We start from the raw sequence: 18,407 nt of genomic DNA on the forward strand, positions 1-18,407 counted from the left end.
ATCCTCAGGTGAAAAGACTCACAAAATATTTAGTTCACTTAAGTTTATTTCAAAAAAATATGTATCAAGTTCCCATTGTATTTTAAGCATTGTACAAAGTTCTGGGTGTACAAGGATTAAAAATAAGAATTTAGGTTGAATGTTTGAAGATAATAGAGTGATTTTGGTGTTGGTACAAAATTATGGATTATTCTGATTTTATCTGTGATCTGTGATGAAAAACAATGTCAGAAAACAGTACATCTGGTGTTTCCATCCATCTTAATCATAAAATTAGATTAACTTCCTGTCTGATTCAATGTTGCAGAAAACAATCATCAAGATGCCCCAAATATATCATTTGATTCAAGAAATCAATCTTTATTTGCCACAAAATATAGGGCTGTCAGATTTTTTTAAAGTATGTTTCTAGTGTGAAAAATAAGGAGATTATAATGCCAAACGATGGTTTGAAAATCATTTCAAAGAAGGATTTAGGGTTTAGCAGAAAGATTTTAGACTAAAGAGAAATAAAAGTTTTTAGTGATTTTCTTTTAATGTCTTTTAGTATGAGGAGGATAACCTATTTAAATCTGCCATTTAATATAAATTAAAGCTTTAAAGGAGACATGGCTTCTTAATTCTGTACACCAAAATGTCTTTCCCTACAGCTTCCACAGTCCTAAATTTATATTTTAAATTGTTAGCGTGAATTATCCAGTTGATAATTGATGCTAGATTGTGTTGTATGAAATATAGAAATCAGCCATTTCTATATTTAGCTGTAACAAGGAGGAATAAGATATATATAGTTTCCTTTGTTTTTCTGAACAATCCATGTACTTCTACTAGCAATTTAATAATTAGTTCAGAGTTATAGCAATCCTAATAAATATCATGACCCCAATTATGCTTAAAGGAAAAAAAAATAGAGTATCACTCGGAAGACTGAGAAGTAATAGCAGGATGAAATTGGCACAGTCATGCTGTGCATTGAGTTATGCTGCAGACAACATCCCTCAGAACCTTTATTTACCAGAAATGAGATGATTCTCAGCATTCTAATCGCCAAAATAACACATTGTGGGAAATTATACGCTTATTATTTTGCCATCTCCTTCTACAGATGAAAAAATCCACAAGAACATTGACTAAAACTTATTCCACCTTCTCTCTTTATTCATTTTTAGTTATGCAGAAAATTGTTACTTCCCACTGTATCAGAAAAGTCAAGATTCCTGAGAATAAAAGTTTTGAAAGGACACTAAATCATAGCATTTTTATTTGCATCCGTAGAACACATGCCAATAAACCTCATTTTATTTTACCATACTTCTTGGAAAATTGGGTGGTTCACCAGAAGAGTAAAGAACAGAATCCTATTACAGTCATTGAAGTAAAACATAAACTACTTCATGGAGAGAATGGAAATAAAAGTAAATTTATAACATCCTTCCAGGGGTGTTAGACCACAAACCACCCTGTTGATCAGACTGATATTTCAGAGCCTGTGTGGTCCTCCCTGCCACTCACAGGTCAAGAGTTCACACGTGAAAAAAGTCAAAAGTTCCAAAAGAATATATTCCTGTTGATTGCACATAAGCCCGTAAAAATAAAGGGGACAATCTCCCTATTTAACCCACAGATGGATAATGCACCCAGGGTCTATAATGATTGACAGTTTCTTCATTTTTTAAGGTAGTATTTATATGCTTGATGGCTTGGGAAGCATTACTTTCTGACTGGGAAGCAAAGTGCTTGAGGAGTTAAAGGATTTTTACTTTGCCCTGGAATGTCTATTTCCAAGCATCCCTAAATGCCACTTAGAAGTCAGCCTGATCACAATTCTTACTGCATTCGGTGGTCAGATGTCTCCTCCGTCTTTTCAGAAAAGCTGCATGAATGGAGCGGTCATGGCTGTGATGATTAGAGTTTTGTCATCCTGACGGGGTTGAATGTAGAAACCTGAATTAGTCTGACCTCATTTTTCAGGCAACATTCGTCTGAGCATTGGGCTTTTGTCTGTAGGGTTTCTGCCCGGCCTTGATTCTAGCCATTTTCCATTCAAGATTTGGTTGCTGTGCCAGCCTGCAGCATAAGAGATGCTGAAGGACAGGGAGGGGGAGTAACAACAGAGGGGAGATTGAAAGAGAACACAGGAATAAGAATAATGGAGAAGAAATAATAATCAGTACAAGGTAGAAAACATCAGGGGAGTTGAATATGGAAATTTCTGTTGACTGGAGCATATAATAATGAGACTTGAAAATTCTGTTAAAAGCAAGTAACTTGCTATTATATTTGTTTACTGTACTCAGAGTAATATCTATTTGTGGGTAAATCGTGATTTTTCTCCTGTCTCCAAAGAACTTTGTGTTAAAACTGCATTTTCTTCTATCTTACCCATAGATTTGTCTGTGACTTTTATTAAAATATTTTCTAAGTGTAAATGGACACCAAGTCACAAAGTATAGGAATGATAGTATCATAAAAGTATATGAAGTGTTATTTTGTGATTTTTGGAAACCTCATCTCCTCCATTGACTCAGAAAAGTCAAGACCTTCACCATTTCATGATTTTTTTAAATAGCTCATTATAAAGATGGGGGCTTACTCCAAATTAAATAGATTTTAAAGTTTTAAGAACAATGTATTAAAATTCTTAACTTTATTGCTAAATTATAGGAAGCTTTTTTTTCTTTTGGCCACAAAGAATATGAAATGAAGGATCTTAGTTCCCCAACCAGTATTTGAAAATATTTTTAAAAATTAAGGTTGTAAAAAGCTCTTCAAATGAATAGGATAGGGATTCCAATCTAAATCACTAGATTTAACTGTTTCAATATTAATATTTAATTTGTAATGGTAGAGAGAGAAACAAGAAAAGGGTCATGAATATGAATTTGATTCAGTAGCTATAAGGAGTCTTTTATACAATTTGGATCTGAGTTGATGGTTCACACAACCATGGTTAGAAAGAGCGGAGTAGGGAGCGAATGGAAGTAGAGATTCTGAAATCCAAGAACCCTTTTTAAAATGTGCTATTTTAACCTTAAACCTCACGCATGTATTCTTCCAAAATTACGTCACTTTAGCAAAACTAAATTGTTTGACCATTGCTTCTTCCTCTGACGTAGATTTCCTAATTGACTTTTGGCCAAAGTGCTTTGATTGTTAAATCAGTAAATGTAAGCACTGGAAATCCAATCAGGCCACTTCTTCTAGTAAATTAATATTATTACTGTTCCAGGAGATAAGTATAAGACCTTCATTTAGTCAACAGAGTTGCTCCTCACCCATGCGCTGAGTATCCAGAGAAGTAGATCACTTCATTGTTTTTAACATTGATGTACAGTCAATCCATATTGTTAAGCAAAGTTTATGGAGCACTTTTTATCTATCGGTTTTAGCTGTTTTATGTTTGACAACAGGTGATCTTCAAAAGCCCTGTGAAAGGTATGCAGTTAACATTCGATTTGACAGATGAGGAAAGTGAAGCTCAGAGAGAGTTAGTAATTTGACCAAGGTCACTCAGCCCAGGATATATCAAAGTCTGTCTTACTAAACATGCTCTTAACTATTATATTATACTGTGGCAAAGTTTTATTATTTTGTGTTTGCTTACCTGTGTGCAACTTCCCAAACTCATAATTATTTTAAGTCATATTCATTCTGTCTAGCTATTAGAAAACCGAGTACTCCAGAGCTTTTAAATGTGTGAGAACATAATTCAAGAAGCTCTTGAATATCTCCCTTGTCCACAAGGTCTTTCCTTTCTAACTAAGAATTTAGGCTGTTCTCACTCTCTACCAATTTTCATTTAGCTCCTTCATGAATTGTTTTAACTGATTAGCTAATCTGTTGTTTTAGCAGCCTATAGCTCTAACAGCAGGAGAAGGCAATGGCAAGCCACTCCAGTACTCTTGCCTGGAAAATCCCATGGATGGAGGAGCCTGGTAGGCTGCGGTCCATGGGGTCGCTAAGGGTCGGACACGACTGAGCAACTTCACTTTCACTTTTCACTTTCACACATTGGAGAAGGAAATGGCAACCCACTCCAGTGTTCTTGCCTGGAAAATCTCAGGGACGGGGGAGCCCGGTGGGCTTCCGTCTATGGGGTCACACAGAGTCGGACACGACTGAAGTGACTTAGCAGCAGCAGCAGCTCTAACAGAGTCTAAGATATGAGAAACTCATGAAGCTGGCATTGTAATTGTTTTCAAAATCTCACAAAACATTACTCTGCCTAAAAGTAGTATTGGCATGTCATGTGTTAAAAGAGGTAGCTCATCACAGTGTGGAGATCTTAAAAAGAAAGATTAAGTCACATGATGCATGACTGCTGTAGTATAAAGGTCAAGATTCTTACCACCTGAAGGGAAAAGATTTTTCTATTTATTTACCATCTTGTCTTCTTTCTTCTCAGAAAACCTCACCTTGGTGTTCTGCCTATTTTTTCAGTATCCAATCACATCTGAACACCCCACCTTCCCTACCAAAGTCTCAATATACACTCATAACACACTATAACTTTAGTTTATGAGTATCAAATTGTACTAACCCTTAAAAACTCATTACGGGACCCTTTAGGACAAAAGAGGGCTTCCCTGATGGCTCAGCAGTAAGAATCTGCCTGCAATTCAGGAGATGCAAGAAACTCAGGTTCTATCCCTGAGTCAGGAAGATCCCCTGGAGGAGAAAATGGCAACCCACTCCAGTATTCTTGCCTGAAAATCCCACGGACAGAGGAGCCTGGTGGGCTATAGTCCAAAGGATTGCAAAGAGTTGTACACAACTAAGCAACTGAACACACATACCTAGGACAAAAGAAAGTCTGTACCCCAGGCACCCATATCTACACAGTGATCCCGCACTTTCAAATAAGTTCCAGTGAGGGCTCACTTGGCCTCCCAATGGACCATGGACCACATTTTGAGATTCATTACCTGAAGGTCACCAATTACTTCTCATCAACAAATCCAAGAACCTTTCCTTGGTCTGCATTTTTCTTAACCTTCAGCAGCATCCAGCAGTATTGACAAACCTCTTTCACAAACTGCTCTTGACTCCACAGCACCATATACTTGATTTTCCTTGAACCCTGCCACCCCTGTAAATATCCATGCTGAAATCAAGGCCAACTAACAAAAACAGTGGTTGAGCCTTTTTGCCTTTTGTGGGTATGGGCAACGGGGTGCAATGTAATGTCTAGCTTTGTTGCACCATGTATTGGTGTTTGAGGGGGACAAGCAAAAACATCTCTCTTCTCCTGCCTGAGGAAGACAGAAGAAACAGACTTGTGAAGATAAAAAATGTAACTTTATTGCTGATGGAGCTGCTGGACTGTGACTTAGGAGCATGACAGTATAATTCTGTGACTGCCTCTCCTTCTTTAGCAAATTCACCCACTAGTCACAAGAGTACTGGGCAACTGGGTCCTCACTGGAAGGGACAGAGCCTTCACAACTTACTTTACTGTTTGCAAAGAGTATACCAGGTTGTATTGTCTTTTCAGGTAAGCAGACCCCAAAAGAAAGTACAGAGCTACATATGCCCCAGTGTCTCATTCCAAGTGCACCAATTACATACCACTTACCCTCCCCTGGGGAGACTGAGGAGGGGAGGAACCAGGAATATTACTATATTTGAGATGCCACCATACAGAATAAAACATCAGGATTGGGGAATAGTGTTTCCTCCTAACATTATGGGAAGAGAAAAGGCATAGAGATGTGGCAGTTATAGCATCACATTAAAATGGATACATATTTGTATGATTATATATTAGCTATATAATATATATTCAATATATATTAGATAATATATTAGATATATATGCACATATATATAATATATATGCACATTACATTATATTACCTACATATTAGAAAAACGCTAACATTAAAACACCACAAGCTTTATTTTAGGGTGATGGAATAAACTATTATGAATAATATTTATTTCTTTTTCTTAATTCTTTGAAGTTTCTAAATCTCCTATCATGAGCATATTTAGTTTTTATAATTAGAAAGATAAAATTTTAAACTCTTCAAATTAGCCACAAGAAATATACACACTGATTAAGTGCTGTTTACAAACAGTATAACACACAATTCAGGAAGCTGATATTGATTTTGTGCGTTAGAAATAAGTTTCAAAGAATTGGTTAGATGAAATAAACTGATTTTTCCCCCTCCTGAATGGTGCAGTAGTCAAAGTGTGTGTGCGTGTGTATATGTGTGTGTGCGTGAGTGTGCGTGCGTGTGTGCATGTATGTGCATGTGTGTATGCATGCATGGGCATGTGTGTGCATGTGTGTGTGTGCATGCATGGGCATGTGTGTGCATGTGTGTGTGCGTGTGTGCATGTGTGTATGCATGCATGGGCATGTGTGTGCATGTGTGTGTGTGCATGCGTGGGCATGTGTGTGCATGTGTGTGTGTGTGCGTGTGTGCATGTGTGTATGCATGCATGGGCATGTGTGTGCATGTGTGTGTGTGTGCATGCATGGGCATGTGTGTGCATGTGTGTGTGTGCATGCATGGGCATGTGTGTGCATGTGTGTGTGTGTGTGTGCATGTGTGCGTCTGCACTCAGTTGTGAAGACTAAAGCCCACCAGGCTCTGCTCTCCATGGGATTCTCCAGGCAAGAATACTGGAATGGGTTGCCATTTCCTACTCCAGGGGATCTTACTGATCCAGGGATCGCTTCTGTGTCTCTAATGTCTCCTGCTTTGGCAGGTGGGTTCTTTACACTAGCACCACCTGGGAAGTCCCAACATTGAAGCCCCACCCAATTATAGTTTTTGACCTTTGAACAATGTGAAGATTAGCTGAACTGACCCCACGTTCATTTGTAAATCCAAATGTAACTTTACAGTTGGCCCTCCTATCTGAGGCTCTGCATCCTTGGCTTCAACCAACCCTTGCTTTGTGTAGTGCTGTAGTGCGTATCAGGTGAAAGAAATAAGTGTATAAGTGGACCCACAACTTTCAAGCGAGTGCTACTTGTGGGTCAAGCATAGTAACTACACAATGTTGAGTGTGATGAGTTACATATTCCTTCACTTCACAAAGATTTATTAAACACCTACCAAGTGCCAGGCACTATTCCAGGTCCTGGGGATATAACAGAGAACCAGAAAGGCAAATTTCCACAACGGCAGCACTCTCATTTTATTGAATGCATGCATACTAGGTTGCTTCAGTCATGTCCGACTCTGTGACTTGATGGACTGTAGCCCGCCAAGCTCCTCTGTACATGGGATTCTCCAGGCGAGATTACTGGAGTGGGTTGCCATGCCCTCCTCCAGGCACATTTTAGTGAAGGGAGGTATATAATAAGCAAAAACACAAACAAACAAAAGAGAAGCAAGAGACTATGAGATAGTGAGGAATGCTATCCGGAAAATCAAGCAGGGTGATGTGATAGGGATTGGCCAGGCTGGGACAACCCCTCTGAGGAGACGACACTTAAACTGAGATCAGAAAGGTCAGAAGGACCCACCATACAGTGATGTTAAATGACTATCCAGTGGGCAGGCAGAGGCCATGGCCGTGAAGTGGGAATGAGCACAGCTTGGTTGAGGACCTGGAAAAAAGGGTGGAGTGACTTGAGGGAGAGATATGAAATGAAATTTAGAAGGAGCAGGAGCCAAATAAAGTAAAGCCTGGTAAGCCATGTAACTGAATTTAATCTAAATGTAATAGAAAGTCATTGGAGGATGTTAAAAGAGAGAGGAAGCTGAACTCTTTGGGGAAAAAATAGATTTAAAAATGGATAGAGAAGATTAAGAAACTATAAACGAAAGTTTTGTGCCATTTCCTGTCTGAAACTGTTAAGAGAGAACGTATCTTATCTAAAGCATCGCAAAGAATACACTGACAGAACTCAGAAGATAAATGAAGATAATAATAAAACATACTTTACAGAATCAAAATCACACTAGAAACCAAATAATTAGATTAGATTCTATTGAATACATATAAAAGTACAGATTAGACCTGAGAAAATTTCAATGAAATAAAGAAGTGGTAAGAGAAAACAAGTACATAAAGTGGTTAAAAAGAAAGAATATAAAATTGCATAATTAGTATCCTTAAAGATAAACCAAAAAATATTTAGAAGAAAGATCATTCAGATGTGTAATAGGAAGACTGACTTCTGAAATAAGACATCTGGGATGTGTAGACATCAAGAGCATACTATGTTGCAAAAATTATCAAATCAAGGAAACATCCTGGTGAAACTTTTTCAGTTCAGTTCAGTTCAGTTCAGTCGCTCAGCCGTGTCCGACTCTCCGCGACCCCATGAATCACAGCACGCCAGGCCTCCCTGTCCATCACCAACTCCCAGAGTTCACTCAAACTCATGTCCATCGAGTCGGTGATGCCATCCAGCCATCTCATTCTCTGTCGTCCCCTTCTCCTCCCACCCCCAATCCTTCCCAGCATCAGAAACTTTTCCAGTGAGTCAACTCGTCGCATGAGGTAGCCAAAGTATTGGAGTTTCAGCTTTAGCATCAGTCCTTCCAATGAACACCCAGTCACTTTAAAAAATAAAGACTACTATGAGATTGTAGGCGAAAAGCAAGTTATTTACAAGACAGGCTGGCCTCAGGCCAGGGCATTTTTCACAGCAATTTTCAATGCCAAGAGGCATTGGAATAATAGCAGCAGAGTTCAAAGGCAAAAAATAAAAATGAGAATTGAATCAAGAATTTAATATTCAGCCAAGTTGTAATTTATTGTTAAAGGCACCATAAATACATTTTCAAACACATAACATGGGAGGAAACATAGCACTTATGAAGCCTGTTTTAAAGAACCTACTTGATAATGAAATACGGCTAAATAAGTGATACATCAAAATAAAGAGTTCAGGAATGGTATGCCCTTCTAAAAAAGAGCTGATCATGATCTTGACTATGAATTTGTAACTAACACTATAGAGCCTTAAAACTTTTAATTACAGGATACATTTGTTAGTGTAATAATGCTAGCACAATCCCAATATTTTAGTGATTTAATGCAATAAAAGTTTATTTTTAACTCATGTCACTGTTTAACAAGTGTTGGATGGGACCTCTGCTTCATGCAGTGATCAGGTCCTGTGCATCTTCTTTTGTATGGCTCCATCATTTTATTACAGTCTTCAGAGTCACGCTGGACCCATACAGCTTATAGACAAAGGGAAGAGAAGGTAGAGAAGGCTGCCTCAGACTGAAAATGTCACTTCACTTTAATTTACATTAATTGGTGAACACTATTACATGGCTCCACCGAGATACAAATGGGCTAAGATACCAGGAGGAAACAATAGGTTTAGTGAGTAGTCTCTATTACATAAAAACATAAATATCATCAAATATAACAATACAAAAATAATAATGTAATTATAAAAACTGGAAGATGATCATGATAATTAATGGGAAGAGATGTACATTTCCTCACTTTTCATAGCAACAATTAATAATTATTTTCTGAAGTTTTGAAATAAAGATTTAAATATATTATCATGCAATATGTATATTATGAACATAGGCACCTGAAGAAAAAAAATTTAGAATGACCAAAAAAAAAAAAAATACCACTTAACAAAAGACAGAAAAGGAGGTATAGAAACAAACTTTAAAAGATAGCATAACATAAAACATATTTAGATCTATTAAAATAATAAAAGTCAAAGGGATCTGCTAAACTATAGTAAGAAATTATTAGGTGAAACTCAACATGTGATAGTTAATGACAATATATATTGTAAATACAGAAATATATCTAGAATATATATAATAAATATATATTAAGTGGAATAAAACAAGCTATGAACATTATGTATAGTTTAATCATATTTGTATTTAATAATAATAAACATGGTATATAATAAATATGCTTTATTTTACATTCTATATGCATAGAAAATATTTGCAACAGTACACAAGAAATAGCAATGTTGTGTCTGAGGATTGGAATGAAAAGTTAGAAGGAAAGCATGCTTCCATTTTTTACTCTATATCTTTCTGTAACTTAAAATTTTTGTCATATGAATTTTTATTATTAAAATTTAAACAAAAATAACTAAAATTCAACATAGAATACTGTGAGAGAACTGAAAGATGCAAGCAAATGGAAGGGAAAGAGAGGTCATGGAAATCTGACAGCATTCTATTTTATTAAATATAGAAACAGAAGTAAATTTGGTTGTGGATGAGGAGAGGGAAAAGGTTAAGTTCAGTTTGAGTAATATTGTGTTTGAAGTATCAATGGAACAATCAGGTGGAAGGTTGCAGGTGTAGGACTCTAAGAAAGGTGGGAGCATGAAATATGGGAATAAAAATGATTAGTATGTAAGTGACAGTAGAGGACAGCACAGGGAGTGAGAAGAAGGGATTGAGTGATGGTATAGAATTCCTCCAATAGGTCAGGGTTTTCTTCTCTGTTCAGAGACAGAGAAACTTTTGCTTTTGTTCTTGGGAATCACTTGACATTCCAACTGCTGGCCCAAAAGGGAAAACTCTTTGCCAAGAATGAGCTTCGAGATCCTGGGTAGCAGTGAGCACACATTAGAGACGGGTGAGTGGAGTCTTCCTGACAGGCTTGGTCCTGAAGAAAGCTGGGATCATTTGTGGCTGTTGGGAATTGAAACTGGACTTCTTTGAGGGCTTTGAGGACCTCTCTTTGGCCTTCCTCCCCCTATTCGGGTCACTAGAAGTGGTCCTGACTCTTACTGGGGGTGATCAGATGACCAAGCTGCCTAATAGCTTCAAGAGGTGACTAACATTTAGAAAACTGACTCCCCCAGTCAAAAATAATTCAATTGTCTTTTAAATATAAATAACTAAAAACCAACCACATACTTACAATTTAAACATAATGCTGGTACATAAATTCAGGTGCTACATTTTAATCAGTTCCCTCAAATTGATTTATATTTAAGACTCACAGGCTTCAAATGCTTGAGTAGACTGTCTAGTGACCAAAGAAGTCATATTACACAGGTTTATTTCCTTTGTGGGAAGATGTAGACCTGGGGGAGGGGACATGGGTCCCAGATCAAAGGAACTGACTCAGGAATCTCTTTGCAAGGTGGAAGCCCATTAAATTTAAATACATATAGAGCTTGAAATCTTTGAATTTTTACCATGTTTAATTTTTTATGTTTAGATTTTAGTAATATCAATAATAATACTCAGTTGTTTGGGATAATAACTCTATTTGCATCATTCATTACTATAAAACTGCTTAGCATTTGTACTTGGAAAGAGCATTGTAGTTTCTTTTAAACTTAAAATTTTCAGTCATTTGTATGTTAAATAATAGAAATGACCAAATGGGTTTAGAATAAGACTGAAATATATCTTGCACTGTTATATGGTTACTTTGAAGTTATGACACTGTTATTGCCATGGAAATGTATATTCTATCATAGCTGATATGATCTAACATAATAGGATCAGAAAAAGCTGTTTCTAGCATCTCTCCAGAAGGAAGAAGGTAACATATATTCTCTTATTATAGGAAGTCATATTTATTTTCCCTGAAATAAAATTTTCATTTTGTCGAGAACCCTTTCTTTTTCTCAAATTGTAATTGTGTATAATGTCTGGCATGTATTAGGCCTTCCAATATATATTATTTTTTTGTTTGTACTGTATTTTAGCATTACTGTTTTATGGTGAATAGTCAGAAATACATGCATGTGCTCTGAGATCAGTTCAGCTTTTCACAGGCAAGCAGAGAACTGAGGTAAATTATTCAAATATTTGATGTAATGAACCGGATAATTGGAATTTTAAACCAATTACTTCAACTGACTTCTTTATTTTAGTTAGGGAGTCTAAAATTTCTGTTTCAAAGGCACAGTTTTACCTTCTTGGAACATTGCCAGCTTGAGTGATTTTAAATCTTGAGTTCCCATTTCACATCCATTTGCCATTTCAGTCTGAGAAACTTAGACTTTAATACTGTTTCCACAGTTACAAGCTTCAAGTTAATCATGGCCCTGGGAATTGAGCTCTCAAGTGTGTACACAACCTCCTTGGCTTGCAGTTCTCAGCATGGACTGTTGGCTCCAAATCATGCCCATGGGAATCAAGGGCTGTGCCTGCTTGTTCACCCTGCCTGACAAACACTGCTGGTGAGCCAGAAGTCAGTGGTTCCTCATCAGTGTTTGCAGTAACGGAGGTACCCATCTCTGGGCTTTCCAAAGGAAGGGGAGTAAACAGTCTCCAATACAAGGTCCAATATCTATTGGCAGCTTCCACAGCTTTGCAGAGCTGAAAGTAAGCTGTTAGATAAAAGAAAGTCTCTGTTTCTCAGAGCCAACAGATGGATTTAGTTTTTCTAATCTTTTGGATTTTCCAGAAAGCATGTTTTCATAAAATATAAAGTGTGCTTAAAAGTATTAGGTTTTTCTCATTACTGCATTTCCATATCCTACTCATCCTTCAGTTTTGCTTTCTGCCTCAAAGTGTGTGTATTCAGTCACTCAGTCATGTCCGACTCTTTGTGACCCCATGGACTGTAACCTGCCATAGGATTCTCCAGGCAAGAATACTGGAGTGAGTTGCCATTTCCTCCTCCAGGGGATCTTTCCCACCCAGAAATCAAACCCGCATCTCTTGTGTCTCCTGCATTGGCAGGCAGATTCTTTACTACTGTGCCACCTGGGAAGCCACTGCATCAAAGTGTATTTTTGTATATAGGAAACATTTTTAAACCATAAAAAAGCACAGAGAATAATATAACAAACAACTGTGAATCATTAAATGGCTTTCATTTGATTTTTTTAAAAGTGTTACTGATGGCATTAATGTAGCTTTTCTACATACTCCCAGCAAAATTCTCCTTTTCTCCTCCCCAGAAGCAAGTTGTACCTTATAGTTGGGGTTTTGGGTGGAGTTTTTCAATAGTTCTTCCCTCTTCTGGATCTCTGTTTTTTGCCAGGAGTCTTCCAGCTACCTAACATGACCAAGCTCTATGGCCCCTGCCCCTATGCAAGTGTTAAAAGACTCTAAGGTGCAAAAGCAGTATAGACTTCAGCTGGGTGTACATTTTGATTGGAAACCAATCTACTTCTTTTGACCTCCCCCACTCCCTTTGATTTCTGTGTATGTGTGTGCGTGCTCAGTTGTGTCTGACTATTTGCAACTCTGTAGACTACAACCTGATGCGAAAAGCTGACTCATGGAAAAGACCCTGATGTTGAGAAAGATTGAGGGCAGGAGGAGAAGAGGATAACAGAGGATGAGATGGCTGGATGGCATCACTGACTCAATGGACATGAGTCTGAGTGAACTCCGGGAGTTGGTGATGGACAGGGAGGCCTGGCGTGCTGTGGTTCATGGGGTCGCAAAGAGTCAGACACGACTGAACAACTGAACTGAGCTGAACTGAGACCATAACCCACCAGGCTCCTCTGTCCATGGAATTCTCTAGGCAAAAATACTAGAATGGGTTGCCATTTCCCCCTCCAAGGATCTTACTGACCCAGAGATTGAATCTACATCTCTTGCATCTCCTGCTTTGGGCAGGCACGTTCTTTACCACTGTGCCACCTGTAGCAATGAGTATTTGGTCCAGTTTCCAATCACTTATTTTGTACCAGCTTTATGTACAGAGAAGTTGCTATTTCCTAACAAACCTATAAATTATTGAAGCAGTATTAATTCTTCTTTTGCAGCAAACTGGGAGAAGGTCTTCTAAGAGTTCTTACACTCTAGTAGATTACACTTAAAGCCAATCGCTTAATCACAAAGGTGTGTACATAGACCTGCAGCTCACTTTATAGAATAGATGGTATTGCAGTCATCTAACAGTTACCATTAATCTTCTATGGTCAAAGTAGGGAATTAAGTGTTATAAAATAAGAAATGCCTAAAGGTTTTGTTTCCCCACTTTGCAAAGCATCCATTTCAAGTGATTATGATGCATTTTTGAAAATACATAGTTAACTAATTTTGAATGTAATCACAGCACCCATGGCTTAAATTAAGGATGTAGTATTAATTGCATACCTTGGTTTATATTTTAGGAATTTTTAAATACTTAGTTGTCTTTTTCCAAAGATATTTGAAAATTAAGAGTGCTTGCCCAAGCAATTGAATAAGAATTATTTACCTTAGACTCAATTATCAGTTCCATTGATTTCTTTACCAGAGTTTGAAAATGCATCATTGCAGCTCATTCTTTTGCCTTGCACTGGCATCAAATTGCTCTATAGAGAAACTGCCAAGTCTGGTGTTATGGAACTTACACAGAATCTTCCTCTCTGTGACTGTGTGTGAACACAAATTAAAGATGTCCTCTGGCTTGAATTACTGAAATGTACTTGGCTGCATGTTCCATTCTATCATCTGGACTTAAAGCAAAATAAATCAGTACACATTTCAGTGAAATTCTTTGTGAATTGATCATTCATGTGAATTCTTGATTATAACTAGACAAATCGCATTATTATACAATGTACCATCTTCTTAACTAACACCATTAAAAATTTCACGTAACATGTCCCTATAATTTTATCTCCATTAAAAATGAAATAAAACACCATGACTGTGAATTTCTCAGAGTCACAGGAATTGTTGTAGTCAGTCATCCATCAGGAACTGAATGTTGAAAATCAAAGATTTACTACAATTTGAATTTTTTTATTTTCCAGACACTGCAAATGGATGTAAACAGGCTGAACATAACCTTGCTTCGGATATTTCGCCAAGGAGTAGCTGCAGCTTTAGGACTCTTACCCCAGCAAGTGCACATCAATCGCCTCATTGTAAGATACCTACATTTCGTATTTCCAGAGTATAGGCTTTGATCTTTATTGCAGGGCTCAAGAATAATGAACAATAATAAAGAACACCCATGCTGTAGTTTTATGGCCCATGAGCCAAATCTGGCATAACACCTGTTTTTGTCAAAGAAGTTTTATTGTAACAAACCATACCCATTTGTTTACATATTGTCTAAGGCTTCTTTCATGCTACAGTGGCAGAGTTGAGTAGTTGTAACAGATTGTCTGTCTAAATTGAAAGTTAAAATATTTGTTATCTGGTCCATTACAGGAAACGTTTGTCAACTGTCTAATAGTTCAAGACTAGCTACTCTGGTAGGTATAAATAGAAAGGCCCCGAATACCTGTCTCACCAACCTGACACTCCTCCCAAAATATTCTCCCTAGGAGAGAAATGTTTTGTATCAGGTAAGACTCTGTCTCCAGACAGCGTCTATTAAAATCCCTTCAGGTATAGGAGGATGAAGGATAGTGAACACATAGGCAGAGGATTTTGAATAAAGAGTGAAGAAGAACCATCCTTAAGGACAGCAGTCCAAGGAGAATGCAAGAATAGTCTTGAAAAGTCAAGAGAAAACTTGGATGGGTAATTGAAGTGGGACGAAGTAAGCCCAAAGGATCTTTTCTATTAGGCCCACTTTAGACCTATCAATCACCCATATCCTTTCTTTTCCTTCTTTCCTCAATATTTTGGGACCTTGATATCATCCAACTACATGTTCCTATCTGTACTTGAAGGTGGGTGTGAGCAAAGGCAAAGAAAGGCAGATTAAAATATTATGATTTTCTCTTTGTAAAAAGCATATTATCAAAGCTTCCTGTGAAAAGGGACTTTGGAATAATCTTTTACAGTTTTAAAGTTGTTCTTAATTTCCACTGCCTTAGAAACTCAAGCAAGTACTTCTCGTTCTCCTTGCCCTAAATTCTTAGGCTCCTGCTCAGGCTCAGTTTTATACTGCATCAATACCTGCATTTCCACATATGGAGAAGAATTTGCTTTTAATTTTGGTTTAGAATTGTTATTTCCTTTTTCCTGTGTGGCGGGTGAATTTCCTTCACCCCCATAATAACTTTTATTCTGTGAGTCAGCTAATCTCTGGGACTAAATAAGATTTTTTTAAAAAAACAAAGTTTTTAAAAATACCATAGAAGAAGAAATATAGCATTTCCCATTATCTTGAAATGTTAATTATATCCAGAGTGTACCTTACTCAAGTGAGAAGTGAGGTATTATAGATGTCTCAGATCTAGATTTTTTATATATACGTACTTAGAGGTCTTAGATATACTTTTATGTGTGTAGATTTTAAAGAGTATAATGGCTCTTTGAAAGGATAAAAGAGGGGTTTGCCACACCTAGAGAGGGATATGCATATCTTCAGAGAATGTTAGCAGCATTTATGCATGTCTGTTTCTAAGAGTAGTTTTCGTAATAGTTTGAATTATGGTGACACCTGAGGAAGCACCGTATCGTGATTAAGAGTAAGTGCTGTGGAGACAGACCCGGAATTCTATTTCATTTCCAATTTGACCGTGTCCCAGCTCTATGACGTAAGGCAGGTTACTTAGGTTCTTTCATTTACAACATGAAATGACTATAATGCCTCTGTCCTGGAGGTAACAGGTTTAAGGCACAGGGGAGCATGACAAGTACAAAACAAGTGTCTCTCCCTACTATTGCCGCTATTAGATCATAAACTCTTTTAATTATTGTCAACATCTTTCACATCAGCATTATGTGATATCCAGTTGTTGCCTGTTGTTTGCTGCAAACACAGAAGCATTTTTTCCTGGATTGCTAGCTGTCCTCCATTGTAAACCTGACTGAACGTCTGATAAATTGCATTCAAAGAAAATATTCTTTAAAAAAGAAGTTTTCTAGCAGGATAGAACCCTGTGTATTGAAAAGAAAAGCTAACCACAATTTTCTTTCTAAGTGTTTTGTGTAAGTTGTGAAAGAGAATCTATCAATGGCAGCATCATGTTGTGCAGTGTTTGTTTCTTATGGGTGTGTGGCACATCAGCCGTTTATGGTAAGAAGTCCTCTCACCCTGTCTCCGCAAATGAGGTCAGACTAATAGGAAAGTAACATGATATCATTGCATAACACATGCATTTCTACTGAACAATAGATCTTTAGAGTGTGACATATTTAAAGTGAAAAACAGGATCAAGGAAGTAAGTTCAAAGACAGCATTGCCTTCCTTAGTTAGTCCAGTCTTCACATTAATGCCAGTTATAAGATGGGGTGATGATGTCTAATAATTGTACTGTTAAATCAGATTTTGCTTAGCTCATTTGATTTTAAAATACTTCTTAAAACACAATTTCTCAGGAAACATCTGAACAATATATCTCAAAAATTATAGTATCGAATAGGAAATAAACCAGCATCTAGTGAAACATAAAATTAGAAAACTAGACATGTTAACTAATTGAAAGAAGGCCATTTGAAGATTTGGGACTTTGGCCTGGTAATTTTAAGTGTACAAGAGAATACTTAATAAAAATGATCTCCAAGATGCCATTTAGGAATCTAAGGTTCTGGTTTTCTTTAATATTTCTAGAGGAAAAGCAAAAAACATTTCCCAAATTTGCTTCACATGTCTACTAACATAAACAAATAATCTGCTTTTACTAGGAAGAGAAGAACAGTGTTGAACTATTTGTATCTCCCATAAATCGAAAAGCAGGATTTTCTGATGCTCTGCCATCTGAAGAAGTGCTGCGTTCACTCAATATCAATGTTTTGCATCAGAGTTTATCTCAGTTTGGAATTACAGACATCTCCCCTGAGGTAGGTTGTTGTGTGGAATATTTCATTTAAAATTTTGCACCGTTACTGAGAATCCCAGTGGGCTGCCATCTATGGGGTTGCACAGAGTCGGACATGACTGAAGTGAGAGCAGCAGCAGCAGTGTGACACAACCCAGTTCTAGGAGACTTTGAGATGAAAGCTGTTGATTGTGTGTTAACTGATAATATAAAAATCTACCTAAGGGTCAAAATTCTCTGATTTCACTCTGTGTATTTTTATCCCTTAAGGAAGTTCATTTTCATATCAAAGTGTCACTTTTTGACAGTTTCCTTTCCAGTCTTATGGCCTTATAATTTATTTCGACTTATTCAACAAATTGTCCAGAAGAAAAGTCATTTAGATATATTTGTCAATTGATTGCTTGTTACTGAGCTGTTCCAAAAAACACCCTGATATCTTTCCTCCTCAACAGTTTTGCTTCTCATTGTTTTTGTTGTCAAAATGGTCACTTTTTTCCACTAATAAGTGAAAGTCACTCAGTTGTGTCTGACTTTTTGCAACCCCTTGGAATTCTAAATAAAATAAATTTATTTATTTTAAGCTGTGCTGGGTCTTTGTTACTGGACATGGGCTTTGTCTCGTTGCAATGCCTGGACCTGTCATTGCGGTGGCTTCTCTTGTTGCAGAACACGGGCTCTATGGCACATGGGCTTCAGTACTTGTGGCTTGTGGGCTCTAGAGTGTAGGCTCAGTAGTTTCAGTGCACAGGCTTAGTTGCCCCACAGTACATGGAATCTTCTCAGACCAGGGATCAAACCTTTGTCCCTTGCACTGGCAGTCAGATTCTTAACTACTGAACTACCAGGGAAGTCCACATGT

General features: G+C 37.3%; 1 protein-coding gene across 2 annotated transcripts in view; it reads left to right on the forward strand.

Annotated features, from left to right (window-relative positions):
• The window catches only part of PTPRR (protein tyrosine phosphatase receptor type R), a 282,539-nt gene that overhangs the window by 136,773 nt on the left and 127,359 nt on the right, over positions 1-18,407 (forward strand). For both annotated transcript variants that reach the window (XM_055395488.2, XM_088836978.1), the window contains 2 exons: positions 14,639-14,752; positions 17,412-17,567. In XM_055395488.2, the coding sequence (XP_055251463.2) occupies positions 14,639-14,752; positions 17,412-17,567 (270 nt within the window). The remainder of the gene's footprint in view (positions 1-14,638; positions 14,753-17,411; positions 17,568-18,407) is intronic.

This window comes from Moschus berezovskii, chromosome 6 (assembly GCF_049115385.1).
Source record: "Moschus berezovskii isolate FMDL1 chromosome 6, NW_MosBer_1.0, whole genome shotgun sequence".
NCBI classification, from domain to species: Eukaryota; Metazoa; Chordata; class Mammalia; order Artiodactyla; family Moschidae; genus Moschus; species Moschus berezovskii.